At 39.4% G+C, this 25,531-nt stretch overlaps 1 protein-coding gene across 1 annotated transcript in view; it reads left to right on the forward strand.

The window, feature by feature from the left end:
• Positions 1-7,358: 7,358 nt before the first annotated feature.
• Positions 7,359-25,531, forward strand: part of LIN28B (lin-28 homolog B) — a 74,181-nt gene continuing 56,008 nt past the window's right edge. Inside the window, exon 1 of the mRNA XM_039351086.1 lies at positions 7,359-8,050. Coding sequence (XP_039207020.1) covers positions 7,973-8,050 — 78 coding nt within the window. The 5' untranslated portion in view covers positions 7,359-7,972. The remainder of the gene's footprint in view (positions 8,051-25,531) is intronic.

A 25,531-nucleotide genomic window follows, 5' to 3' on the forward strand; every position in this document is an offset into this window, starting at 1 on the left:
TAGTCGCGCGAAATTCGGGGGTGCTGCTCCCATTGCAGCTACGTTTTAGCCAGCAGGCAAAAGGTGCTCCCCTCTCTCTGGGTACTGTGAAGGGACCAGTCGCACCCGGAATTTCAGCGTAGTTCCTCCGTATTTATACCGAAGCGGGCGAGAAGGAAAAATGGTTGGATAGAAAGAATGTCTTCATATGTCACACCCGATCCGAAGACGGTGTTGGTTTATATTGCGGTACAAGGAAACGCTCAAAACCATAGTTCTGTAGTTTAAAAAAAAAAAAAAACACGAAGGAGCGCTTCGGGCGATCTAGATTAAGGTCACATCTTCTCCTAAGCCTCGCATTCACATCGATGGGGTTTCCAAGCAATCCGTAGTCCACGCGGCAGGCGAACGTTGGATGAGGAAGATTTATCATGATTTTGTCTTAAAATGTGTCGTTTACTAGGAGACCGAAACTCCCTCCTCCCGCATCATTAAAAAAAAAACGTGGACATAAAGTCAGCAAAAACTGTCCTTGGACTGCATAATGTATTAACCACACACACACACACACACACACCCCGCGATAGCCAGCAAAACATATAAAACGCCTGCTTTTAAATTGAAAGCCTGGACTACTGTTAATAAAGTTGGATTTTCTCTCCACGCCCGCATTTTACTTTTGAAACGTGTCTTAGCCATTTGGGAAATAGACGGGGGGGGGGGAATTGTACTCTCGACAGTGTTTAAGGCGTCTTCTCTAACCCCCGTCCTCCCTGAAGTGAGTTGTTTGCTTTTTCTGGATTAGAACCGCTACCGCTTCTCTCCTTTTCCGAAAAGGCGGCTTTCCGAAGTCCGCAACAAAAGACACGCCCGCCCCTAAAAAAGCCTCTTTTATCAACAAACAGGCTATGAAAACATTACAGATGACTCCAAGGAGACTTTTGTTCGGTGTTACGTTTGTGGATGAGTGAAGACAAAGATGACAGAGAAAGACACGGGGGGGGGGCAGACAGACGGATGGACGGACAGTAGAAATAATATTGGAAGCCGCAGCTATGTGGTTTGGTGCCAAAAATAAAGATAACGGCGCGAAAGCTGCAGGAGACTCCGACGACAGTGGGCGATGGGGGAAAAGAAGACGCTCCTCTTAATTAAGACTTCATCTGTCAACAAATAGGGGAAAGGGTTATTTATCCAGAAGAGGTGAAAAAAATGCAGGAATGTAAACTTTCTCTGAGCGCCACCATCACCCCTTTCCTTTCCTTTCCCAATCTACCAAACATTAGATAGCTCTTTCTGGGGGTGGGGGGGAAGGTGACCCGGAGGAGGCTCTGCTTGAAGTAACAGGTACCCGGAAGTCCTTCTCGGGGAAAGAGAGGTCGGAGCTGTACATGGGAACCAGCTAGTCTAGGATTCTGCGACGATCCCCACAGCCCCTCTTGTCTAAAGCCCCTGGAGCTTGAGGGACACAAATCCAAGTGCTTCTTCCCTTCTTCTGCCGGCGCTTCCAAATGAGGACCGTAAAATCCCAGGCGATCGCTAGATGGCAGCCAATAGTTACAGCTTTCTGCATTCCTGGCCGTTTAAATGTCCTTCCATCTTGGCTTGATCCCAAGCCATCAACCACTATTCCTACTTCCTAACAAAGTCCCTTCCTTGGAACTTTTTTCGGAACAGCAGGTGCGACTGTCGCCGTCGGAAAAAATATCACAATAGCCCGAGCGTCAGGAATGCAGAATCTCGAATCTCTGGTTTTGTTTTGGTTTTTTGGAATAAGGCGGCTCCCCCCCCTCCCCAACCTTTAATCGCGCCCTTGAGGTCACACCAAGGCCGCCGAGCCGTTGTTTCGCCTGTCGAGCTTTGAGGGTTTCGCCCGGATTGTTCGACATTGTTCGCGCTTTGCCTGGGAAGGAGAACGCAGAGGTCGTCGGAAATGAAACCTTCACGCCTGAATCGCCGACTCTTCGACTTTTTGAAGGAAGAGAGGTCTTCCTCATATCGCCCAAATCCGCAAAATTAGGGGGCAGCGCTTTTGGGGTGTTGATATGGTCGCCCTTTCCCAGCACGCACGCTGAGTTTGTGGTGAGGAGAGGGACCCTGGTGTTTTTGCAGGAAATGAAAACGGGTGAGCCGAAAACATCTGACTCTGTTGGGTCAGGCCGTTGGCTCTCAACCTTAATTCTGCTAATATTGGAGGCTTTCAAATTTTAAGGCAGGTGAGCAGTCATTTGAAAACCCGCATTTTTTTTTTTTTTTGAATACTGTACAACCGCTGCAGCCAGTTCTTCCCTAGCGACTTTCATATTTGACAGCGTCTTTAATACTGTAATTGATTTACGGTATTTCTCAACTTGGAAAAAAACAACAACCCAAAACACCACTTAAGTAAAGCCTCTGCAAAACCGAATCATACGCTCTGAACCAAAAGTCGCATATCTTTATTTTTGGGAACGGGAGGGACATGTTTATTCTGCCTTCTTAAGATTTTCACCTTCTACACTATCGGCGGAGGCATTGTTTTTCTAGCGGCCTGTCAGCATATAAACTCTTGCGGACGGATGTATTAATAGCAGGGTGGTACACACACACACACACACACACACACACACACACAACATTTTTTGCCAGCTTTTTCTCCACAGTGAGTGTTCTTTTAGACTTATAACAGATACTACGCAGAATGCAACTTGACATTTCATAAACTTCAGTTGCTAAGGAACACTGTATTTTGTGTACGATAATGATGCTTTTCTCGCATTGTCTCGGCTTTCAGAGGTCTAGGAGAAAATTGAACAGTCGCGTGCAAGAACCGACCATCACACGAGGTGAATGGATAAGGCAAAACCTCAAAGAGGGATCCAGGCTCGTGGCCTCCCCCAATGCGAGGACTCAAACTTGCGAATCCATTTACATGGGGGTGGGGGGTTAAAGCAAAATGTCCCTTCGTTTTGAAAAGGCAGAAGCCAAATACTTAATTCGTTGCGCAGGGTTTCAGGCAGCCGTGGAGTTGCTTAAACCGAAGAGAAGCCACAACTGCCAGAGCTGCAGCAAGAAACAGTCCTCTATTTGGACGGACTACATCCCTCAAACCATGTTCCGCCACCTTGTTAATTTTTTGCTTCTCCCAAATCCTTTGAAGGCCGTTTATTCTCATTGGTAAAGAAAGGTGAGGGGAGACGTCCTTCCTTCCCAATTTCAGCACCCAGCCCCTGATAATAGGAAGACATTGAGTTCGGTCCTCTATTTCTGGTTAAGTAAAAACGTTTTAGTTGTCGGTTTCTCCGCCTCACCTTTTTAGGAAAATCTCTTGCTGTCCTCCAGTCTCAAATAGCTCTTCCTTCGAATTAAAAGATTCGCTTCTCTCTGGGCTGATTTGGAAGGAAGTCCCGTGGAACTCCGAAGGCATTTATTTCTAAAGCAAACCTTCCCGAGGCTGGGCTGAGACCTGCGCCCCGATCCCGAGCCTCAGAAGGAGGCGCCACAGATTCTGCGCCATTTAGCTCTTCCCCTCTCCCCTCCCCGGCTTTTCTGCGCGCTCTTTTAGTTGCGTGAAAAGCTGCGCCGGAGATGGAGCGAGGAGGGCGGGAGGAGAAGGAGGAGGAGCGAGAGCTGAGCAAGACGACCTCCAACACCGGAATCACCAATGGGGAGCTGATGGTTGAAGGTACCCAGAGGAATGCAGCCGTAGAGAACTTCAGCCCTCCTCCCCTACACCAAAAAAGAGAACAACCTGGGCATCGCTACGAATTAACGCGTGGAGATGTTGTCGCGGCAGGAAAGTACCCTGTCCACTTAAAACAGGGCGCAAGGAAAAGAGGTTTGCACCTTTTTCTCTCCCTGCAACAGACACGCTCGAACCCGGGAGTAAATAGGCCCCTTTAGTTAATCTGGAGGGCCTTTCACTGTTTGTTCAGACAGCCTGTCGCCAGGTTTAAACCAACAACGGACAACCTTGTGATTTCGTTGGTGAAAGAAAACCCGAACATCCAAGGCAAATTACAGCACGGCGGGAGGGATGGGGGGAGGGAATGGGTGGCAGAACTTGCCCCGACCTTGCAAGTGTTGAAAGGCAGCGGGTATTTTCAAGGGAGGCCAAAACTGATACGTTGGGATTGATCCTGTTCGTATCCTTTCCAATGGAATACAGGACACGTGCTTTTCATAAGTGTCTATTACGCAGGCTACGTAATAGAAAGCGAGCGATCCCAAGTCCCAAGCGGGACTGCTAAGCAAGCGGTCCTCAAAGGATCGGTCGCCACTTTAGTCCAACGGCAAAGGACTGGGAAAGCTCGCATGGAAGAGTCACTGGGCTGCCATTCAAGCTGAACGCGCCCAAGACTGAGCTGCCCGGATTCCCGGTAGCGTCACAGAGGCAGCGGCGTGCACTTGTCATTAACGCCCCTCATCCCTCCGCCTGTGTGTCGCCCTGAAGATTCCGCTGATGAATCTGGAGCTCTTTGGGTTAGATGGTCGGTTTCCCCCCATGTAATTGGTGTGCGGGTCTATTAAAATGTCAATTCCACTGTAGGGTGACCGGACTCGCAGGTAAAGCCTGGACAGGATAACAGTCCGAGCGACTGCCGGCTGTCTAGAAGGGGACCGAATCAACAGCAACTTCTGAGCCAGTTTCATCCCTCCAGTCTTTGTTTTCCGCCTCTCCTCCTGCCGCTGCTCCGGTGTTTCCTCTTCCCTGGCAAATTCTAGTTTAGCTTTTCCAGTCTCTCTTCCTCCATTCTCCCGCCTCCTGGAGAACAATCGTTGCCGGGGGAGGTTCGTTGAACGCTGAGCTTGCAAACTGACCTCTTATTTAGGAAGTCATTAATCACATCCCCTCCCCTGGAATGAGAGACAGCGGTGGAACCTGTGAAGCGCCATCCCGCTCCCTCCGCCACTCACCCACCCCCGCGCACCGCTTCCCCAAAGGCTTTGAAAACGCTTGGCTGCCTCGCATCCTGAACCGAATTGAGATGACACCGCGTTTCCGGTAGGCTTCCATAATGGACAGGGTACATACAGACCCGGGGAAAGGCGGACTTTGGTCCCGAAGAGGCTTAGATCGGCCGAGCCTACACAAGGCAGGGCCATAAATAAGCACCTTCAGAATATTAGTTCTGCGAAGAATGCAGCGCGTATTTTAATGCTCGTTTAATCGTTCGAACAGTTTGTGCATTTTAGTAATGTCACCCTGTTATCAAAAGAGGCTTCCCTGCTGTTATTCATTCTCTGATGATATTCCACAAAGAGGCAAGATTTTTTTTCTCTCCTTTCCCTTCCAGAAAACATTCGACTGAGAGGGGAATAAAACGGCACATTGCAATGTGGTTCAAGCGGAAGATGGCTATTATCGTAAAGAGAGCGGGACCCCCAATAATAGATCTAAGTTTCAGGAAAGCAAATTCCGAATTAAAATGGGGGTGGAGTGGGGAAATCCTAATAATTAAACAGAGGGCTCTTATTCACAGGATGCGTCTCAAGTCTCGCCAACTGTTCGTGTGAGATAATTTAATTTGGATTCCTGCACCGAGCAAGGGAGTGGACTTGATGATCTTATTGATTCATTGCCAATTCTGCAAGATTACAGTCGTAGATACACTCACATAATAGTAAGATCCGTGAAGATCAGATATATTTACTTTGGCGGGCGGGGTGGGCGCAGGCCTCTGCTGCCAATTTCTGCGCGCGATCAGTGGAAAGGAAGGCGGCTTACTTTCAGGTAAATGTGTGCAGGAAGACGCAAGACTTGCGCCCCCTATTTCTGGCCATCATCGGTTCCAGCGGGACGCGACCGGCACGCTTACACAAAGATCTAAAACACCTCCAAGTCAGCCCATTTAAAAATACAGATATGATGCCAAGGGGTTAACTTAAAATAAAACCGCCGATTGCTATTTAGGTAAGCCCCATCGCCTGATTCGTGGATCAGCTTCAGAGCTCCTTTAAGAGCGGCGCTTTCCACCTCCCGGGTTTCTACCGTTACGAGATTAGTTTGCACGCGGGTCCTCATATATATATATATTTAGGCTTTCGCTCCGGAGAACGCTGTACGCCGCCTGTGCTAAGGCAGCAAAGAATTCCCCACCCTTCACGAGCGTCAGACGGATCTACGTACAGAAAACGTGCCAACTCGTGGCACGGGGAGCGGATTTTCAAATTTCGTTGTTGATTCGTAAATGAGTCCGGCGTGTCAGGGCCGTTGGAAGTGCCGATTGGCTAGTCCTTTTTGCCAGCCTTCCCCCACCCCCCACCACCACCCAACCTCACCCCAACTCGGAAGACCCGAGGTGAAATTAGTAGTAAGAAGGCATGTAATTGAGCGAGTCACGTGCAACGGGGGCCCAGAATACCAGCCAGAAGAGCATGGAGGCGCTTGGCCTGGGCGGGGGGGGGAGGGGCAGCGCAAGCTCCAAAAAAAGAGCAGGAACCAGACAGCCAAAGCGGGGAATGGCTCAAAAAAAAAAAAAAAAATCAAGATGTTAAAAGCTAATTCCCGAGACTGCTTCTCCCAACCGGGAAGGCGGTGTGTGTGAGTGAGGGGGATACTTTCCGCCTTGCTACTTTGGAACACAGGGCCTGTAAAGCAACATGGCCGAAGGTTATTCTCCCCCCCCTCCCTTCTTTTCCTGGGTTGCTTTTTTTTCCTTTTAAACATCGCCTTACTTTCCCTTTCTTCTCCCGTCTTTTTTTTTTTAATCATTTATTTATTTATTTAAAAAGAGCCCTTTAATTTGGACAGTTCGTTTAAGGGGGAAAAAAAAAAAAGAACGCCCACCACAACCATGAAATGGGAGATTGGGAAGAAAAAAAAGGGGGGGGGAAGAATCCTATTGTGGCCGAGAGCTCTCCTCCGTGTTGCTCTGCGCCGCCCACACCGATTCACCCAAGTTGAAAAGCGTTCAGAGGGACCATTGTTCCCGGCGTGATTGAGCAAGCAAGTAGCCGCTGAAGGCAGAAAGGGGAAGAGAAACTTTTATACACCTGCCCTCCCCCCCCTTTCCCTCCCCTCCTCCCCACCGCCGCCCGGCTCCATTCGGCTCTGGTAGAGTCATTCCAGCGTTCGAGAAAGGGGAGGGGGGTTTGCCGGAGGAAGAGCGCGAGAGAAGCGAGCGCAGTTGGAAAATAACACCCGGCGTTCGGGGCCGCTGGATTGGGCTGTTCCAAGCGGTTGTGCAATCGCCTTCTCCCTCGGCTCGGTCGCCCCCCCCCCCGCCTCTCCTCGCTCGATCGCTCCCTCCCTCCCTCCCTCCCTCACCAGCCAAGACTCATTCGCCTGCGAATTCCTCTGGGGAGGGATGGGATCGGTGCTCAACCAGCAGTATCCAAGTAAAGTATCGTTTTCTGGGGTGGTTTATGTGGCTGAAAGATGGAGTTAAAGGGCAGGATCGCACGTATGTACAGAACAACGTGGGGTAGGCTGGGCTGCTGCTGCTTGCTGCTGCGGCGGCGGCGGCTGCTGCTGCTGCTGCTGCTACTGTTTGTGCGTGTGGCGGGGAGTGTATGAAAAATATAGCCTGAGTCACAGCAGATGCTGCCTTTTCCTTAGGCGATGCTTTTATTTTTCTTTCGAAATGCAGTTTATTTCCTCCTCCTACGAGATCTGGGCGTGGGTGCGCTTGAAATGTTGGTGGGTTTTAAAATGTTCGTGTGGGGGGGAGGGGTCGGAAGGGAAGGAAAATAGCGCGATTTCGTAACGCCGAACGTGCGTTTGTGTGTGCTTTCCGTCCTCTTCTGTACGCAACCGCCAAGGAGATGTTACTAGAATTTAATTCTCTGCCTGTGTGTAAGAGAGAGAGAGAGAGAGAGAAGTGTGTCGCGCGTGTATATTTACGTAGTTTCTTGGTTTTTTCCGCCATCCCTCTCCAAATCAGCGGGGGCGCGTAAAAGTGGAGATGAACCCGGGAAATTGCCTGAACAAGAAGAGGAAGAAGAAGAGGAAGAGGAGGAGAAATCCCAGGTTTTGCACGGAACGGGCCATTGCAAGTGGTTTAATGTGCGAATGGGATTCGGATTTATTTCCATGCTCAACCGCGAGGGAAGCCCGTTGGAGTCTCCGGTTGATGTCTTTGTACACCAAGTAAGCACTTTTTGTTACTTAAATTCTCATCTCGCTCCGTTTTCGCTAAAATTAACAAATCCTAGTTCCGTTTAAGATTGTTTCTGTTTCATATGATCTAAACGTTGTTTGCGTAAAGGGCTATTGTGCCTGCTCTGTTAGGAACTAATTTCAGATAGCAACAGTCCCATTGAAATCGGAGTATTGAGAAGGTACCTTATAGTTAATAAAAGCTAATAAGGTACCTTCTCAACACAACGTTGTAGTATGAAGCCTTGCTTTTTTTTGTTTCCAGTGTAATTCTAGAGGAATTTTGTTTGTAATCTATTGGTCAACTGATAAGATCACTCTTTATTAAAATAGGAGAGAGAGAAAATCAGATGTAAACCCTGCAATTCTGTGTGTGTTGATTTGAACTTAAAGAATCTATACAAAAAGTAGAACCTACTTAGAAAGAAAACATTAAATAGTGTTACTTTTTGTGACAATACAATGAAGTTATAAATAGTATTTGTCTTGGTTTGCTATTTGGAACAAATGCATCTCATATTGTAGAAAATAACATATCAAAGCCTAATTTATGCTCAGCATGTGATAATCTGTGAGAGGAAAATATATTTACTAGACCTCTGAGCAACAAAGCTACTCAATCTTTAATGCTTCCAAGTTTAGAAGTGCAAATATAAAAGGTGGTGTTGTCATAAATATTTATGTACAAATAAAGGCATGATTCCTTCAGCATGTAAAAGGCTATTATGACTGTAAAAACAAATAACAGCATAAAAGAGTTAATTCAGTTAGCTATATTTGACTGCTACACACATGTGCTTTTTCACTTTCTTTTCTGTCCTTTGATTATCTAAGAACTAAAAATCAGGAATTAAATTTTTATTTGTACTATCACATAATTGGCTCAGGAGGGAAATGAAACAGATACAAATTCCTGAAATTCCTGTGCACGTTGTTAAAGTCTTTTTTATTTTATTTTAAATCCTTCATTGAGTGTAGGAAGACCTGGGTTTTGATTGGGTATATCTGCAAAACTTCAATAATGTTTCATGTGAATACATCTGTTATTACTTTTGGGGATTTCCTAGCAAACTGAGACATATTTTTTTTGTGTCTGTGTCAAGTTTGCTTTCATTTTTTTTTCTGGTTTGAGCAAAATTTTAAGATCTGTTGTGGATTTTTATTTATTTATTTATTTATTTATTATTTGGTTGATGAGGATGCAGTAGAACAAGGTAATAAAAAAATTATATCTTCAGGTTTAAAAATATCTTCTGAAGCAATACTTTCACTGAATTCAGTGGAAATGTTCTAGAATAACTGGTGAAATAATTGCTGTTACTGCTACTCAAAATATTTACTTTGGTTTTCCCATCTTGTAACAAAATTAATATCACTTAATGAATAGTAATATGGCATCTTGAAACACAATTAATATTAATTTAACTATAAATATGGAGAATAACTCTGAAATAAATACTTGATTTTTCATTTACATAAATTTGTTTGATTTAATCTACAGTCCTCATAGATTTTTCAGTGCTGATTTCTAATGGCACCTGGCCCTTCCAATTTTTTCTCCTTTCCCTTTTTAAGTTCTCCATATGTATTTGTATATATGTAGATGCTGAATGTATATGTGGATTCATATTATACCTGAAAATCAAACTCCCAAAAATCTGTTAAAATAACATTTATGTAAAAGATACTTGTAATTTGATTACTCAAACATTGTCATGTTGAAAGTACTGTGTAAGCTTTTGGCTTCTGTGTTTATATGTTCACAGATTTTTTAAAAAGTACAATCAAAATATTGGGGGGGGTGGATTGCAGAGGTAAAGTCAGGAGAACAAATCTTCTATCGTTCCATGCACACTTACATTGGTTATTATGGTTACTGATAGGTTCTAATAATTAAATGGAAGCTATGTAATTATGTAGATGGAATTTTTTTAAAAAGCTTGATTTCTACCTTTCCCTTTCATCTACAAGTCTCTGGGCAAGTACTATTTTTTAAATCTAAGATAAATGTGTACAAGTCATGATCAATCCAATTTTACAGATTTGGACTGTAAAACTATAGCAAGTTAGATAGTTTTCTGTACATATGTATTTTTGTATTTCCTAGTTGAAACAACTCTTGACTTTTTAGACAAAAGATAACAGGGCTTTAAACATTCTGATCAGAATTTTTCACAGAAGGTAATTTGAATTTGCATGTATGTGTGTGTGTGTGTGTGTATTACACATATGCAAATAAGAGATTGCTGCATATCAATCCTAGATTCTTAAATTTTGCTAAGTGCATAGGTGACCCATTCAAATGATACATTTTCTAATAATTCTTTGGAAAAAGAAGTGTATTTGAACCTCCTTATGTCAGATTAAAATTTAATGTTCTATCTACTAAGCTAGATATGAAGAGTAATGAAAGCTAATAATTCTGTAAGACACAAAATTAATGAGTTTGACACATGCTTAAAGAATTCAGTAAGCAAGAAAAATAATTATATAGAAGAAAATTGAAATACGTATGAGCATTACTAATATACTGTATTTAGATAATTAAAGGTAATTTGAAAAAAAGCATTTTATGAATACTTGCTAATGTATATGCATTTGCAAATAAGCATAATGAATTTGTACTGGTGATTTCCTACAGAAATTTCCTGCGTCTGAAATGAAAGGGTGGTACTGAGTAAAATTATTTTGTTCAGCAATACAGGCTGATTTCACTTCCATTACTACACAAATGGGTTACAAATGATAGAGGGAAAAGGGGCCCTAAAGTGAGGAGGGGGGAGAGAAGAGCAGACAAGGAAAGGAAGAAGCCATGAGCAGCTTGTAGGCATCTCTAGGAGTAAAGGAAGAGCATTATCTTGACTAGAGGGAGACTGAAACTCTATAACAGTGGTTCTCAACCTGTGGGTCAGGACCCCATTTGGGGTCGAACGACCATTTCATGGGGGTCGCCAAACAACGCAGTCCGCCATTTTTCCCCCTTTTCCTTAGCTGTGCTACTCCCTTTTATTCTATTGGCTTTTGAAAGCCAATAGAATAGACTCTCTATTTGAATAGAGTCTAATTCTATTGGCTTTCAAAAGCCAATAGGAATTGTCCAGGCTGTCTCTGCCCTGCTGAGCCCGCCAAAAGTCCCATTCTGCAAACGGTGCTGCACCAGTTGAGTAGTCCTCGACTTACAACCGGTTGGGGGTCGCAGCATTAAAAAAGTTGAGAACCACTGCTCTATAAGTAAGTAAACTTGTCCCCTTGTCTGCCTAGGTCACTATTTGAGCCCCCCTTTTCTGAAACAGACTAACAGTTATCCTTGGCTGGTGCTTGTTGGAAGTTTTTTGGCATCTCTGCCCAAGTCCCTGTTTTTCCATCTTTACATTACTGGTAGTTCTGATGTGGGGTTCTGGTTGTCCTATGCAAGCACATTGCATTCACTGCTGCGTGTCCTCAAAGGGGCAACCTCAAGGATTAAGGGCGCCACACTGCAGTCTGTACGTGTGCAGGAAGATGGTGCCTTATTTACTGACAAACTGCTTGTGTGGCTGATGTTACTGGAGTTTGAACTGAGAACAGAAAAAAATCGCTCAGGAGCAAGTATAAGTGGAAGGACAAATTTGGGCATATGGGAGAGTTTCCAACCTGACCATTGCAGGAAAATAAAGACAGGCTGCTGGTTGGCCTCCTTTCCTAAACATCTAACCAAGGAAGTCTACATTCCTGCGAAAGTTGACCGTCTATGTCACAGATCTCTCTTTTTGAATGCCAAGTCAATTGTTGGTAAAATATCTACCAACCACCATTTAATTCTGAATGGTAACTCCAACCTGTATATACCCGTATAATGGAGACTTAACTCCATGTAGAATCGTCTCTGCCAGATGGGTGGCATAGGAGTTTTATAATAATAAATAAATTTGAAGGTAGAGAGTGATTCATCTTTCCCATTTCTCCAGAGTTTTCTATGATGTAGCAGGCTAGATTTGGACAGCAAGATTGGGAATCTGAGCTGGGAGCAAGTCATTGTTGCTTTGTACGAATTCCATTTTACTACAAGAAGTTGTCTCAAACATTCTGCCAATTCTGAGTTCCTTTCAGTGTTGGGACAGTTGTTCTGCTGATACCTGTTATTGTATCAGCTATCCTGCTACATTAATATGTAGAACTAGTTTGGCAATGTTAGAGGTAACATTATGTTGCAGTTTGTGTAATCCTTTGAAAGTGGTGCTTTGAAATATGCAAGAGGACATGAGGCGCCCCAATATTTGGCTTGTTAAAGCAGCTGCATTTTTTTTTTTTTTTTTTGGCTTGCATAGAATGAAATGGCTAGGCATGAACAGGCATGTGAAGATAGCCAGAAGCAGCAGTTTGGAAACATTTTAATAATTTAAAGAGTTTTTTCATATATGTCATGTCTTCTGAAACATCTGTTTTGAAAGATTTGCACAGTTCTGAAAGTTTCCTGCTTGGAGGATTTAATTGTCCAGAATACTGATCAGCCAGGGGATATTCAGAAATTCTTGCCCACTTAGGTAGTCCTCAATTTACTCATTTAGTGATCCTTCAAAGTTACAAAGGCAAAAAGTGACTTTTCACTTTCAGTTTTTTACACTTATGACCATTGTAGCATCCCCATGGTCACGTGATTTACATTCAGATGCTTGACAACTGAGTCACACTTATCATGGTTGCAGTGTCTGCAGTGTCCCCGGGGTCATGTGATCACCTTTTGCAACCTTCTGACAAGCAAAGTCAATGGGGAAGCCAGATCCACTTAACAAACAACTTGTAACTAATTTAACAACTGCAGTGATTCAGTGTGGCAAGAAAAGTCGTAAAGTGGGACAAAAGTCACTTGACAAATTTCTCAGGAACCTAAATTTTGGGCTCAATTGTGATCATAAGTTGAGGACTACCTATATAGATATTTCCCAGTTAATATCTGCTCCCTTGTCAATCCACAATTAAAACAGCTTCCATTTGGATTTAAGAATTGAGGTGGTGTATGATAAATATGATCCAACCCATTATTTTGACTTATTTCTATTTGGGGATCTCAAGGTTGCAGGCTAAATTGTCTGGAAAGATGCCCTCCTCCCCTCCCCCATTATAAACTGGCCAGGATGTGCTTGCCCTTTGGAAGGGGAAGAAAATGGAGGCTTTCTTGTGGAAAGCAAATGCCCCTTCCTGGTGGTTAGAAATTTGTTATTTAAAAAAAAAAATCCCATCTCTTGATTTAGGAATTGATGGGCTAATCTCACGTCTACCAAGAAGAGGATGGTCTCAAAGCACAGAAGGTATCTAGCACAGAGGTCCCCAACCTTTTGGGCACCAGGGACCAGTCACGTAGAGAGAGGTTTTTCCACGGACCAGAGGCGGCATGGTTTTGTGTGCTGCCTGCATCCTGCGGATGGGGCTTTCCTTGTTTGTGCAGACTGGTTGCTAGCATGCCATGGCCCAGTACTAGTCCACGGACCCGGGGTTGGGGACCCCTGATCTGGACTTATTTCAGTATGTTTTTGGCTGGGTTTGGGTCATCTTAGTAAATGATCTCTGCTTGAAAATGGATGGAAAGAAATGGGTATTAATTCACATAAATGTTATAGTGGATTTTGTTAGCACTGCATATGAATTATTGCTAATCATTTGCTGTTTGCAATGATTCTAGTCCTTTTTGTTGGATATATTCAGGGGGTACTGCCGGGAACTACTGTTTACATATGATGTGTTGATCTATGGTGTTTCATGGAATTGTGCCTTGTCTTCTTAGTTGTCAGACATCTGTACGTAATCTCTGGAAATACCAAAGTGAGTGCCCTTGATGTGCTGACCAGAGTCAGCTTATGTTGTTGTCTTCCAGCTCCAGAAAATGGTTGATACCATTTGATTCCTTCTTCGGTTGTAGAGTGAACAAACTGCAGTTAAACCCGGATAAGACAGAAATGCTATTAGTCAGCTAATCTTAGGAATTTGGGTTCAGTTTTTTCTGGAATCATGTATATGGAGTGGGCTTGGATTTTCTATTATTTCAAATAATAACAGTGGTATTTTGGCTGCATATTGCATGATTGGTTATACGTTTTGATGTTCAAAATTTAGGAAACTGGTTTGTTAAGTAAAAGATAGAACCAAAGTCTTGTTTAAATCATTTGCTTTGTAAAAAGTAAGTTGTGTATTGATATGTATTGCAACATCAATGGTATATAGGAAGGGCAATGAGGTTTCATTGAAATAACTTGCCTTGCTACAATAAGAGACTTGTGGCCCTCTTAATTATATCCAAATAATAATTATTTTTTAGTTATGCTTAATTATTTAAGTGGTTTTATAATATATTTTAATTATTTTATTATATGCTGTCCAGAGTCACTTTGTGTGAGATGGACTGCCATATAAAACCAGATTTTGTGAGATATTTAATTTCATATTCAAATAAGATCATTTATGACTATAGGACTATGTAGCTTTAATCCCAAAGCAATCAAAATCAAGCTGTCATGGATTGTACATACATATAAAATAAGTCTCACTTATTTTTAATTTGTGATTTTGTAGATTTAAATTCAAAGGTCTCTTGTAGTTTTACTGTCTTATTTTATCAGTAGTCTTGTGACTTATATACTGAAATATTTACCATGCTAAAAATTAAGTCAGACTACAGGCTATATATTTTATTGATTTGTAATCTGCTGGTTGAATGAACTCTGAATTATTCCAGCATTGTAAGTGTAAACCTCTGAATATAAATTGGTGATCAGTTATATATTGACAGACCAATCTTTCCCATCTTTGGCAATTTCATAGTGCTTAGAATGGGACATGGATCCTACCAGACCTGTCACCGTTTGAATAAATCTCTCCCACTAATGGGTCTGAACCCCATCATCATTTAGAGCTCTGGTGTGAGGTTTTAGACCAGGGGTGTCAAACTGCCGGCCCACAGGCCGGATGCATCATCCAGAAACCACGCCCACCCCATTGCCGGCAATGGCACGCCCACCCCATTGCCGGCAATGGCAAAAACATCCCGATACGTTGCGGGATGACACGTGACATCGCGAGTTTGACGTGTCTGTTCTAGACCATTCTGGAGCTGGTGGATTTCTTCTCCATCATGTTCGGTAAGAAACAGAAAATGAATATTCATGTATTCATTTCTTGGCTTATATCTATATACAAGGCTTTGAAGAAGGATGTGTGTGTGTGTGTGTGTGTGTGTGTGTGTGTGTGTCCTATTTTCACTTCCCTTTTCCTATTTTCCCACAATAACCCAGTCACTTTCATAGCTATGGCAGGATTTGAACTCACTGCCTTCTGCTTTCTAGTGTCTTAACCACTAGCCCAAACGTCCCCCCCCCTCTCTCTCACACACACAGAGTGGATGCTATTCTCATAATTTTACCCAATTATTGAAAATTAAAAACAAGTATGGAAAGCAAATCCTATGGTTTCGGGAGGTTGTTTTATTTTGTTTTGTTTTGTTTGTCTTCTTTTATATATTGCATTGGGTTTTGCTCTCTTGGTATCTGTTGATTCCTGGTGATTATCTGGACGAGCCCTTGCAGTTTTATTGGCAAAATTTTGCAGAAGTGGTTGACCATTGCCTCTTTCCTAGGGCTGAGAGAGAGTGACTTGTCTAAGGTCACCCAGCTGGTTTCATGCTTAAGGCAGGGACTAGAACTCACAGTCTCCTGGTTTCTGCATTACTACACCATACTGACTCCAGTATTTCTGTTAATTGACCAAAATTACCTCAAGGATAATGGCTTCATCCATTATGGGTAGAATAAAAATTTAATCTTCTTTCCATTCTTTCCAAGCCTTCTGAGAAAAAAATTAAGTTCTATTCCAATTTTATGCAATTAGTCTGTGCATTTGGCACAAGAGAATATTGCTTACTATGTCTCATTTTTATTTAATGTGGTCAATTTCCTGCAGAAGAAAAGATTCTTTCTTTTTTGCTTTAACACTCAAAATTTGTGTGCAAAAAAGAAAATCGTGAAAGTCCTAAAAAATTCACAAATACAGTTCTCTGAGATCTTGCATGGTGATTCAAAGACCAGTACCAGAATTTCTTCCACAAATAAATCTGATCCAACCCAATGTTGTTTAATGCATTAATGTTGATGCTATCTGAGAAAATATTTAGTACTAGAAAAAAAAGGTACATATAAACACAGTTTATGAATTTAAATGGAAAAGAATAGATATTTGGTTGGAAATCAATATGTATGATAATATTTTAAGTTCAGGTTTAGTTGCCAAGGTTCTTCTTCATTCATATATTGGGGGAGGCCTTGCAATGCTATCACCATCTACATCCCAATCCCTAGAAACTGGTACTCAAAATCAAAGTGGTAAGAATACAGACTTGTTTCATTGTAGAAAAATACTGTAAAGAAGAAAACCAAGCTATTGTCTCTGTTTTGATCTATATTATCTATGGACTGTTTCCCAATTCCAACTAGGTCCTTAGTCAATATCCTGACATCTGATCATTTGCTTGCTAATTAGGTTATTAAATTAAGTTGCATTTTCAGAGAAAGGGGTAGTAGAAGTTAAGACCCAATAAGGATACTTTTAAGTTTATTGATCTGAAACCAGATTAGTGGGGCTTCAGAACTCTTTAAAGGCAAGTGAGACTTGAAAGTATTGTCAGTTTAACCAATTCTTTCTTAAAAAATCAATTTGATTAATGATGGGAATTTTTGTAAGTAACTCAGTTTAATCAAAGTTGACCAGGAAGTGAATATGTGTTTGTTTCTAGGTCATCTCCCAAAGGTTGGCATTTTGAGTGTGTTAAATAATTAGGAATAATTCATTTTCTTCGTGCAAAAAGTCAAACTCCTGATCCATTTAGTTTATTTTTTCTTCTTGAGCTGCCTCTACGGTGGTGAAGGATTGATCATGGGGGTCTGCTATTAAGAGTGGCCACTTTCAGGATTTTGAATCTAGCTTCAGTATCTGTTGAGAAGTACATGCAAAAGGCTTGCAGGAGCTATGATAAAACTAAATACATTCTAGCCTAGCTGTAGAGGTGTTTTGGGAGAAGTCAACAGCAGAATAGATAGTTACATCCTCTTTTGGCAAATTGAAGTACAGTTGTCATTCTGTCCAAAAATGTTTCATTTTCTCAAAAATCATTATCTTTGAATATCCAACTTTTCATTCAAATACACCATCTCAATATTTTTACATTTCATATATTATAAAAGTATTATACTACTTATATATCTTATCCCTCTTACTAAAGGGCCCCTTTATGTCCAAGCTTTGTCTATTCTTTTAACCGTGTTCAAACAAGTATTTAATCATATACTACACCATCTAGCAATCTTACTATAAGACCTCTTTATATCCCAACTTTATATTTTTAACCATATTCAAACAGGTGTTTAGTCATATAGTATCTCATCAGTATTTGTTAATAGCATGATACTTTACAAAACAATAGAAAAATATTTAATAGGTCTGAGAAAGGGCTATTTCCCCTTCCCCATCCTGAAGAGGCCCCTACAATACAAAATCTGTATTCCATTAGAAAGAGCAGATGCAGCTTACACCAAGCTTTTATTCTCATGTATTATTAGTTTTGAAAAGGCACAATGTTATGAGCTGCATGCAGATAGTCCTCAACTTACAACAGTTTGCTTAGTGACCATTTGAAGTTACAACGGCACTGAAAAAGCAGCTTATGACCATTTTTCACATTTATGACCATTGTAGCATCCCCATTGTCACGTGATTTATATTCAGATGCTTGACAACTGACTCATATTTATGTTGGTTGCAGTATCTGGGGTCATGTAATCAGCTTTCGCAACAACTACAGTGATTCATTTAACAAATATGGCAAGAACAGTTGTAAAATGAGGCTAAACTCACTTAACAAATTTCTCACTTAGCAACATAAATTTGCCATTAAGAAAATGCAGAACACATGACAGTTGTTCCTGGAAAATTTATATTGAAAACTGATGTAGCAACCACTTTTACTCTATACTGCTGACTTTTAGCCTGTGGAAGACAGTTCTGCTTATCTACAATACTTACTAGCAAAACTGTGGATGTTAATTTTGAACTTTAACTCTGGAGAAGAGAAGAACAAGCTTTTCCTTTTCTTCATTGTAAGGGAAAGTAAAATGGCGATGAGAGGTTTCTTTTTCTCATGCGCATGAAAGGAAAGTGAGGAAAGGACTTTCACTTTTTTACTATTTTTTTTTTGTTATAAAGCTTTAGTAACTTTTGGGATTTTGAGTGTTTGCATGAGAAGGATATATTCTTTTTTTTCTCTTTATAAATAGAAGAGGGGCTTTCTTTTCCCTCTTTTTGTTTTTTTCTGGTCTTTTGGATTTTTTAAGAAGGAGAAAAACTTTTTAAAATGGCTTCGAAGCGTCAAGTGATCTCTGCTGTGCCTAAAGTGGCTTCTTCTCCGGCAATACTCACAGCTCAACAACCTAAACCTAGGTCACCACCACCCTCTCCGCCTGTACCACCACTTACAGTAAAAGATATTCAAGATGTTATGGGTAATGTTGTGTGTCAAATTAGAGAAGAAGTGAAGGAACTTTTAGAAGAGAGAAATAAAATTATGAGGGAGGATATTGTACAGGCTCTGCAAGATCTCGCCTCTGTTGTTGAAAAGCTGGACTGTCGTCTTGAGGATGTTGCAGATAAAGTGGATTTATTGGAAGACTATGTGGGAAGTGTGGAAAAAACAGTGGAGAATTCACAGGATGAAATTGTTATGTCTCAGTATAGAGAAATGGAGTTCGTTTTAAGAATCAGAGGCTTGAGGAAAAATATGCAAGAAAATCTGAGGGAGGTGGTGGCAAATGATATTGCTGGGATATTGGAGAGGGATCCAGAGGAGATATTGAGAGAAATAGAAAAAATATTCAGAGTCAATTCGTGGATTGCAAAGCAGAGAAATTTACCAAGAGATGTGGTGATTTACTTTGGAAAAAGATCTTTACATAATGAAATTATACAAGCATTTTACAATAAGAGATTTCAGATTGCTGCTCAGGATGTTATAATTTTAAAGGAGATTCCATCAAAAATTTTAAGAAGAAGAAAGGATTTTGCTTTTTTATCAGATGAACTTAAAAAACGACAGATGCCATTTAGATGGGACATCCCAACTGGAATTGTGGTGAGCCATGCGGGGACACGTTATAGACTTAATACTGTTTCAAAGGCAAGAGAGTTTTACATTTCTGTCCTGGGAGCACGCTCATCATCACCTCTAAGGTTTAAAGTATTGGATGTGAAAGAGGGAGAGCAGTTGGTTGAAGATGTTGCATCAATGAAAGCTGGAAAAGCACAGGCTGAGTTGTTATAGCAGTCTGCTGAGATGAAAGAACAGAGAATGATCCGAGCAGCTTATAGACGAAAAGAAAAGGATCAATAAAAGAAGGAAATAAAAGAATCTACACAAGAATCTGTTTCTGAGCCTGTGGGAGGAGCAAGACCTAAGAGATCTTCGATGATTCGATCTTCGATGGCAGATCTTCAAGCAGTCTTCTCCAGGCTGGCAGCCGGAGGAGATGGCAAAGCTCCTGACCTGGAATGTTAACGGCCTCAATTCTCCACAGAAAAGGAAGAAAATATTTCATTATTTGAAGCAATATAATAATGATATTGTTTGTTTGCAGGAAACTCATATTATTTTAAAGCAGTGGTTCTCAACCTGTGGGTCGGGACCCCATTTGGGGTCGAACGACCATTTCACGGGGGTCACCAAACAAGGCTGTCCGCCATTTTTTCCCCCTTTTCTTTGGCCACGCCCCTGGCACCCAGTGATGTATAAATGGTTGGGGGTCACCACAACATGGGGAACTGTATTAAGGGGTTGCGGCATTAGAAAGGTTGAGAACCACTGTTTTAAAGGATCAAAAATATTTGATTAATGCTCGATTGGGTTCACATTTTGTATCTTTTGCTCCTGGAAAAAAAAGGGGTGTTGTTATTTATGTTAAGGAAAGTTTGTCAGCTAAATTAATAGATTCTGATTCTCAAGGAAGATATGTTATGATTGAAGTGGGATTGTATGGTAAGAAATTGCTTATAGTGGGTTTATATGCTCCTAATCAACAACAAAAACAGTTTTATAAGTTTTTACATCAAAAATTGATTTCATTGGATTATAGATCTGTTATTTTGATGGGGGATTGGAATGGAGTGTTGGATACACATAAAGACAAGAAAGGACTTTCTACTTTCTTCAAGCATGCTAAATTACCTAAGGCTTTTTTTGATTTGAAAGATGACTTGGAATTGAGAGACATTTGGCGGGAACGTAATACGGAAGAGAGAGATTTTACATTTTTTTCTGATAGGCACCAATCGTTCTCAAGAATTGATTTTTCTTTGACTACTACAGATTTATATTCTAGTGTTAAAAATTTAAAAATCTTCCGAAGGACATTGACTGATCATAATCCTGTATGGTTGGAGTTAATTGTTGAGAAGGAGGAGAGAAGATCGTGGAGGTTGAATGAAAATTTATTTAGATATGAGGTGAATGTACAGAAACTTAGAGAATATTTAAAGGAATTTTTTACTTTAAATATGTCTAAGGGAACTTCAATGGCTATGGTATGGGACGCCAGTAAGGCTTATATGCGTGGGGTTTTGATTCAAATGAATAAGGTTTATAGGCAAAAACAAATGCAAAAACGTAAGGAATTGGAGGATGAGATTAAAATAAAAGAAAAAGCATTAATTTTGAATCCTTTGGATAAGAATGTAAAGGCTTCTATAAATTTGCTTAAAACACAATTTAATATGTTAATGGCTGATCAGGTTGCAACTAATTTATGTTATATGAAACATAATACATTTTGTAATGCAAATAAGCTGGGTAGGTGGTTGGCTTATCAATTAAGGAAGAAACAGAGGTCGAGAATTATAGATAAAATAAATTATAATGGTAAAGTGGTTTTTCAGAAAGAATTGATTAAAAAATCTTTTTTAGATTTTTATACAAAATTATATATGGGTCAGAAGGTACAGAGTTCGGATATAGATAAATATTTACAAGATGCTCATTTTCCAAATTAACAAATGATCAAAGAGATGAGATTAATGGATTGATTACTTCACAGGAAATTATTATGGCAATTAAACAACTAAAAGTTGGCAAAGCACCTGGTACTGATGGATTGACATCAATTTATTATAAAACTTTAAGTGAGGAGATGATAGAGCCCTTGAAAGAACTTTTTAATAGTATATTGATGGGTTTAGACACACCTCCATCTTGGAGAAGGGCTTTTATTTCCTTGATTCCAAAAGAGGATCAAGATCTTACTTTACCTAAAAATTATAGACCTATATCTCTTTTGAATATAGACTATAAAATTTTTTCAAAAATTTTAGCAAATAGATTTATGATTGTATTGAATCAAGTGATACATACTGATCAAACAGGGTTTATAACTGGGAGATATATGAAGAATAATGGTAGACAAATTATTAATTTAATAGAATATTTGGACAAAAATAATCAGATTCCTGCAGGTTTGATTTTTTTAGATGCTGAGAAAGCCTTTGATCAGTTAAATTGGCAATTTATGTTAAGATTGGTTGAAGAGATGAATTTTGGGGATAAAATTTTGCAAGCTCTTAGAGGTATTTATCAAAAACAATCGGCGCAACTTATAATTAATAGAGATTTATCTGAGGTTTCTCAAATTAGAAAGGGAACAAGACAGGGATGTCCATTGTCCCCTTTGTTGTTTGTTTTAACATTAGAAATTTTGTTGATTAAAATTTGTGAATCATCTAAAATAAAGGGAATAATGATTAATAAGAAAGATTACAAGTTCAGAGCTTTTGCTGATGATTTGGTTGTTACTTTGTCTCAACCAACCTATTCGGTAATGGAGTTGTTACAGATTATAAATCAGTATGGGCAAGTTTCTGGTTTTAAAGTTAATAATAAGACTAAAATATTATCTAAAAATATGTCTAATTCGGATAAGGAGATTTTAGTTAATTTGACAGGTTTTGAAATTGTAAAAAAGGTAAAATATTTGGGGGTTTATATAACTGTTTCTAATGTAAAATTGTATAAAAATAATTACGAAATGTTATGGCTTAAAAAGCAGAAGGATTTGAATGATTGGAAAAAATTGCAATTATCTTTGTTAGGGAGAATTGCTGCAGTTAAAATGAATGTTCTGCCAAAATTTCTTTTCTTGTTTCAAATGATACCCATTTTAAAGAAAGAGATAAATTTAGAAGAATGGCAGAAGGGTATTAATAGATTTATTTGGGCTGGGGAAAAAACGAAGAGTTAAGCTTAAAATTATACAAGATGTTCGAGAGAGAGGTGGACTCAAGGTGCCGAATTTGAAATTGTATTATGATGCAGTGGTTTTAACGTTGATTAATGATTGGGTTAACTTAATAAATTCAAATATACTTTCTTTGGAGGGATGGGATTTATTATTTGGATGGCATGCATATTTAGTTTGTAATAAAAAGGTGGATAGGGTTTTTAAGTCCCATGTTTTAAGAATTGCTTTATTGCGTGTCTGGAAGAAATATTATAGATTAAATTTCAGAATACCGTTGTGGGGAATTCCTGGACACGCAATAGAGGGGATAAGGAAAGGAGTGAAAATGGATAGGATTTCTTATAAACAATTGCTTAAGTGGGAAGGGAATAATTGGCAATTAAAATCTATGGAGGAATTAATGCAAAAAAATATTATTTATTCTTGGTTCCAGTATAGGCAATTATTAGAAAGATGGAGTATAGATCAAAAAGTGGGTTTTGCTATGGAAGAGGTGAATTTGATGAAACAAATTAAAGATCAAAGTAGAACTCATATAAAAAGAGTTTATAATGCTTTAGTGGAATTGGATTCAGAAACAGAATTAGTTAAAGATTGTATGGTTAAACGGGCTCAGAATTTTGAAGAGCCGATTTTATTAGATACATGGGAGATAATTTGGGTGAGGAATGTTAAATTTACTCAAGCTCAAAATTTACGAGAAAATTTTTTATAAAATGTTTTATAGGTGGCACCTTGATCCACAAAAGTTGTCTTGTATGTATCCGAATGTACAGCCCAAATATTGGAGATGTGGTTGTCTGGACGCAACGTACTATCATATTTGGTGGTCATGTAGAAATGTAAAGGCTTTTTGGATTAAGATTTGGTGGAACATTCAGAAGATTTTTAACAGAAGGATAAAATTTACACCACAATTATTTTTGTTAGGTATTATTGTAGACTGTGATGGTAAAGAGATTATCTTAATGTTAAATTTTATTACGGCAGCAAGGTTGCTGATTGGGCAATATTGGAAGAAGGACTCCTTGCCTACTATAGAAGAATGGTTTCTTAAAGTTTCTCATTTATCAGAAATGGCAAAAATTTCGGCTTATCTGAAAGACCATTTACAAAAGAGATATACTTCGGTGTGGAAAAGATGGGTAAATTTTGTACAGATTAAATATGGGATTAGGAAGTATTATTTAGCTTTTGAATAATTTATAGTTTAAACTGGGTATGGTTGGATTTGTAGTTTTTATGTATTGGAATTAAAGTACTTTAAATTTTTTTGGGATGTATGTATAGTGGATTGTTGTTCATTTAATTTGTATGTTTTTTTTTTCTCTTTCTTTAACCCTGTATTCAGCTCTGGGAAGGAGGTGGGAGGGTTATGGGGTGGGAGGGGGGATATTTTATTGTAAAATGTTTATAAAAATTTTCAATAAAAAAAAGAGTGGTTTTAATACTGAAGGGAAATTAAGCTTAAGTAAGAATCTTGAAAACAGGACATATAATGACTTAATAAGATGACTTCTATAAATACAATTGAAACATTAGAAAAGATGTTATATGTTGATGTTATTGTTATATGTACAAATACTATAAAAATGTTTATACCCAACTCTGTATGTATTGAAAGTATTAGGAATTATATTTGTTCAATGTAGACAAAAGGAGAATATTACTGGAAGAAAAGAGGATCAAGGAAATATATTATCAACTAACATATTGATCAGTTATAGAAATTAATTAATTATTGATTGTTTTTAAATATATGAAACCAGACAACAAATTGTTCACTAAGCACTAAAGATTGTTATTGTAAATATATATATATATATATATATATATATATATATATATATATATATATATATATATATATATATATAAAAATATTGTCATAAATCCCAGTTGCTTTTCTGCAATATCTCCACTTTAAAACCCAATTCAGTAATGGCTTTGCTTAATGCTTAGGGAATTCTTTATTTCCACAATTGCACATGGTTTTATTACTTTGTGCAAGAACTTGACCAAATCATGTGAGGTGCCTGTTTAAGTAAAATCTGTTGATTGTGGGGAGAAAAGCCATTTTAAAGTTATTCAGCTAAACAGAACTTTGTGAGAATTGAGCTTGAATTAAATTATTTGTGCGACTAATATCTCAAAGCAAAAATTAAATATATTGCTTTCTTGATTAATCACTGTGTCACATGAAAAGAGTTTCTTGTACAAAAGTAGATGAGCCTAAGTTTGTAGGAACATCTAGTACTACTGACCTTTTATGCTGGGATCTCCTGTGTTTGTTGTTATCCAATAATTATAGGCTTGCCTTGCCGATTTGTTTACTTGTTTGTTTATTTTATTTGAAATAGCTATACTGAAAAAGATAACCAAGCCTAGAGAGTACCAAGTATTCTACAGTTGAACCCTGAGCTATATGCATTCTCTTCCATTAGAAACAGCTATAGTGAGGTACCAAGACTGAGAATTTTAATATAGTACTTTTCATAATATGTATCAATGTTTTCTGCATTAGAAATTAAAATAGGGAAATTTTAGAATGTTGATTTATTTGACTTCACAAACCTCCTGAAAATGTCTCAGGGACCTTCAGGGATCTGCAAACCATAGATTGAGAACCACTGGTTTAGAGTAAAGCATTAGTTGAAGATTTAATGTATCTTTTCACTCAGTTAAAAATATCACACGAAAAAGATACAATATTTTTTTTTAAAAAAATGAAATATCTTTTGATGTCAGGAAGCATGGCTATGCAGTAGACGCCAACACATAATAAGGATCATGGAAACTATCTTGGTTGTCAGTTCATAAGATTTAGTACGGCACTTAGCTTGTACCTGTGAAGTCCAGTCCTGTGCATGTTTCTGGACACAGTTTTTGAAAATTCATTGAGAGTGTTCTGAGATCAAGCTCTTGTGTAAGAGTGCATAGCTGTGTGCTTTCATTTAGCTAAATGGTGTCTTCAATAGAAACTAGTTTCTACTATTAAGGTATCTCTGATGTCAGAGAGAGAAAGAGTCAGTCTGATATGGTAGTTGATGCCCTGGACTAAAAGCAGGGAGACCTGAGTTCTAATCCTGCCTTAGGCACAGAAGCCAGTTGGGGGACCATGGGCCAGTCATGCTTTCTCTGCCTAGGAAAACGGCCTTGACAACCAACTTCTGAA

This window comes from Crotalus tigris, unplaced genomic scaffold (assembly GCF_016545835.1).
Source record: "Crotalus tigris isolate CLP2741 ecotype Arizona unplaced genomic scaffold, ASM1654583v1 scf7180000018371.15429387391:27106975, whole genome shotgun sequence".
Classification (NCBI taxonomy): Eukaryota; Metazoa; Chordata; class Lepidosauria; order Squamata; family Viperidae; genus Crotalus; species Crotalus tigris.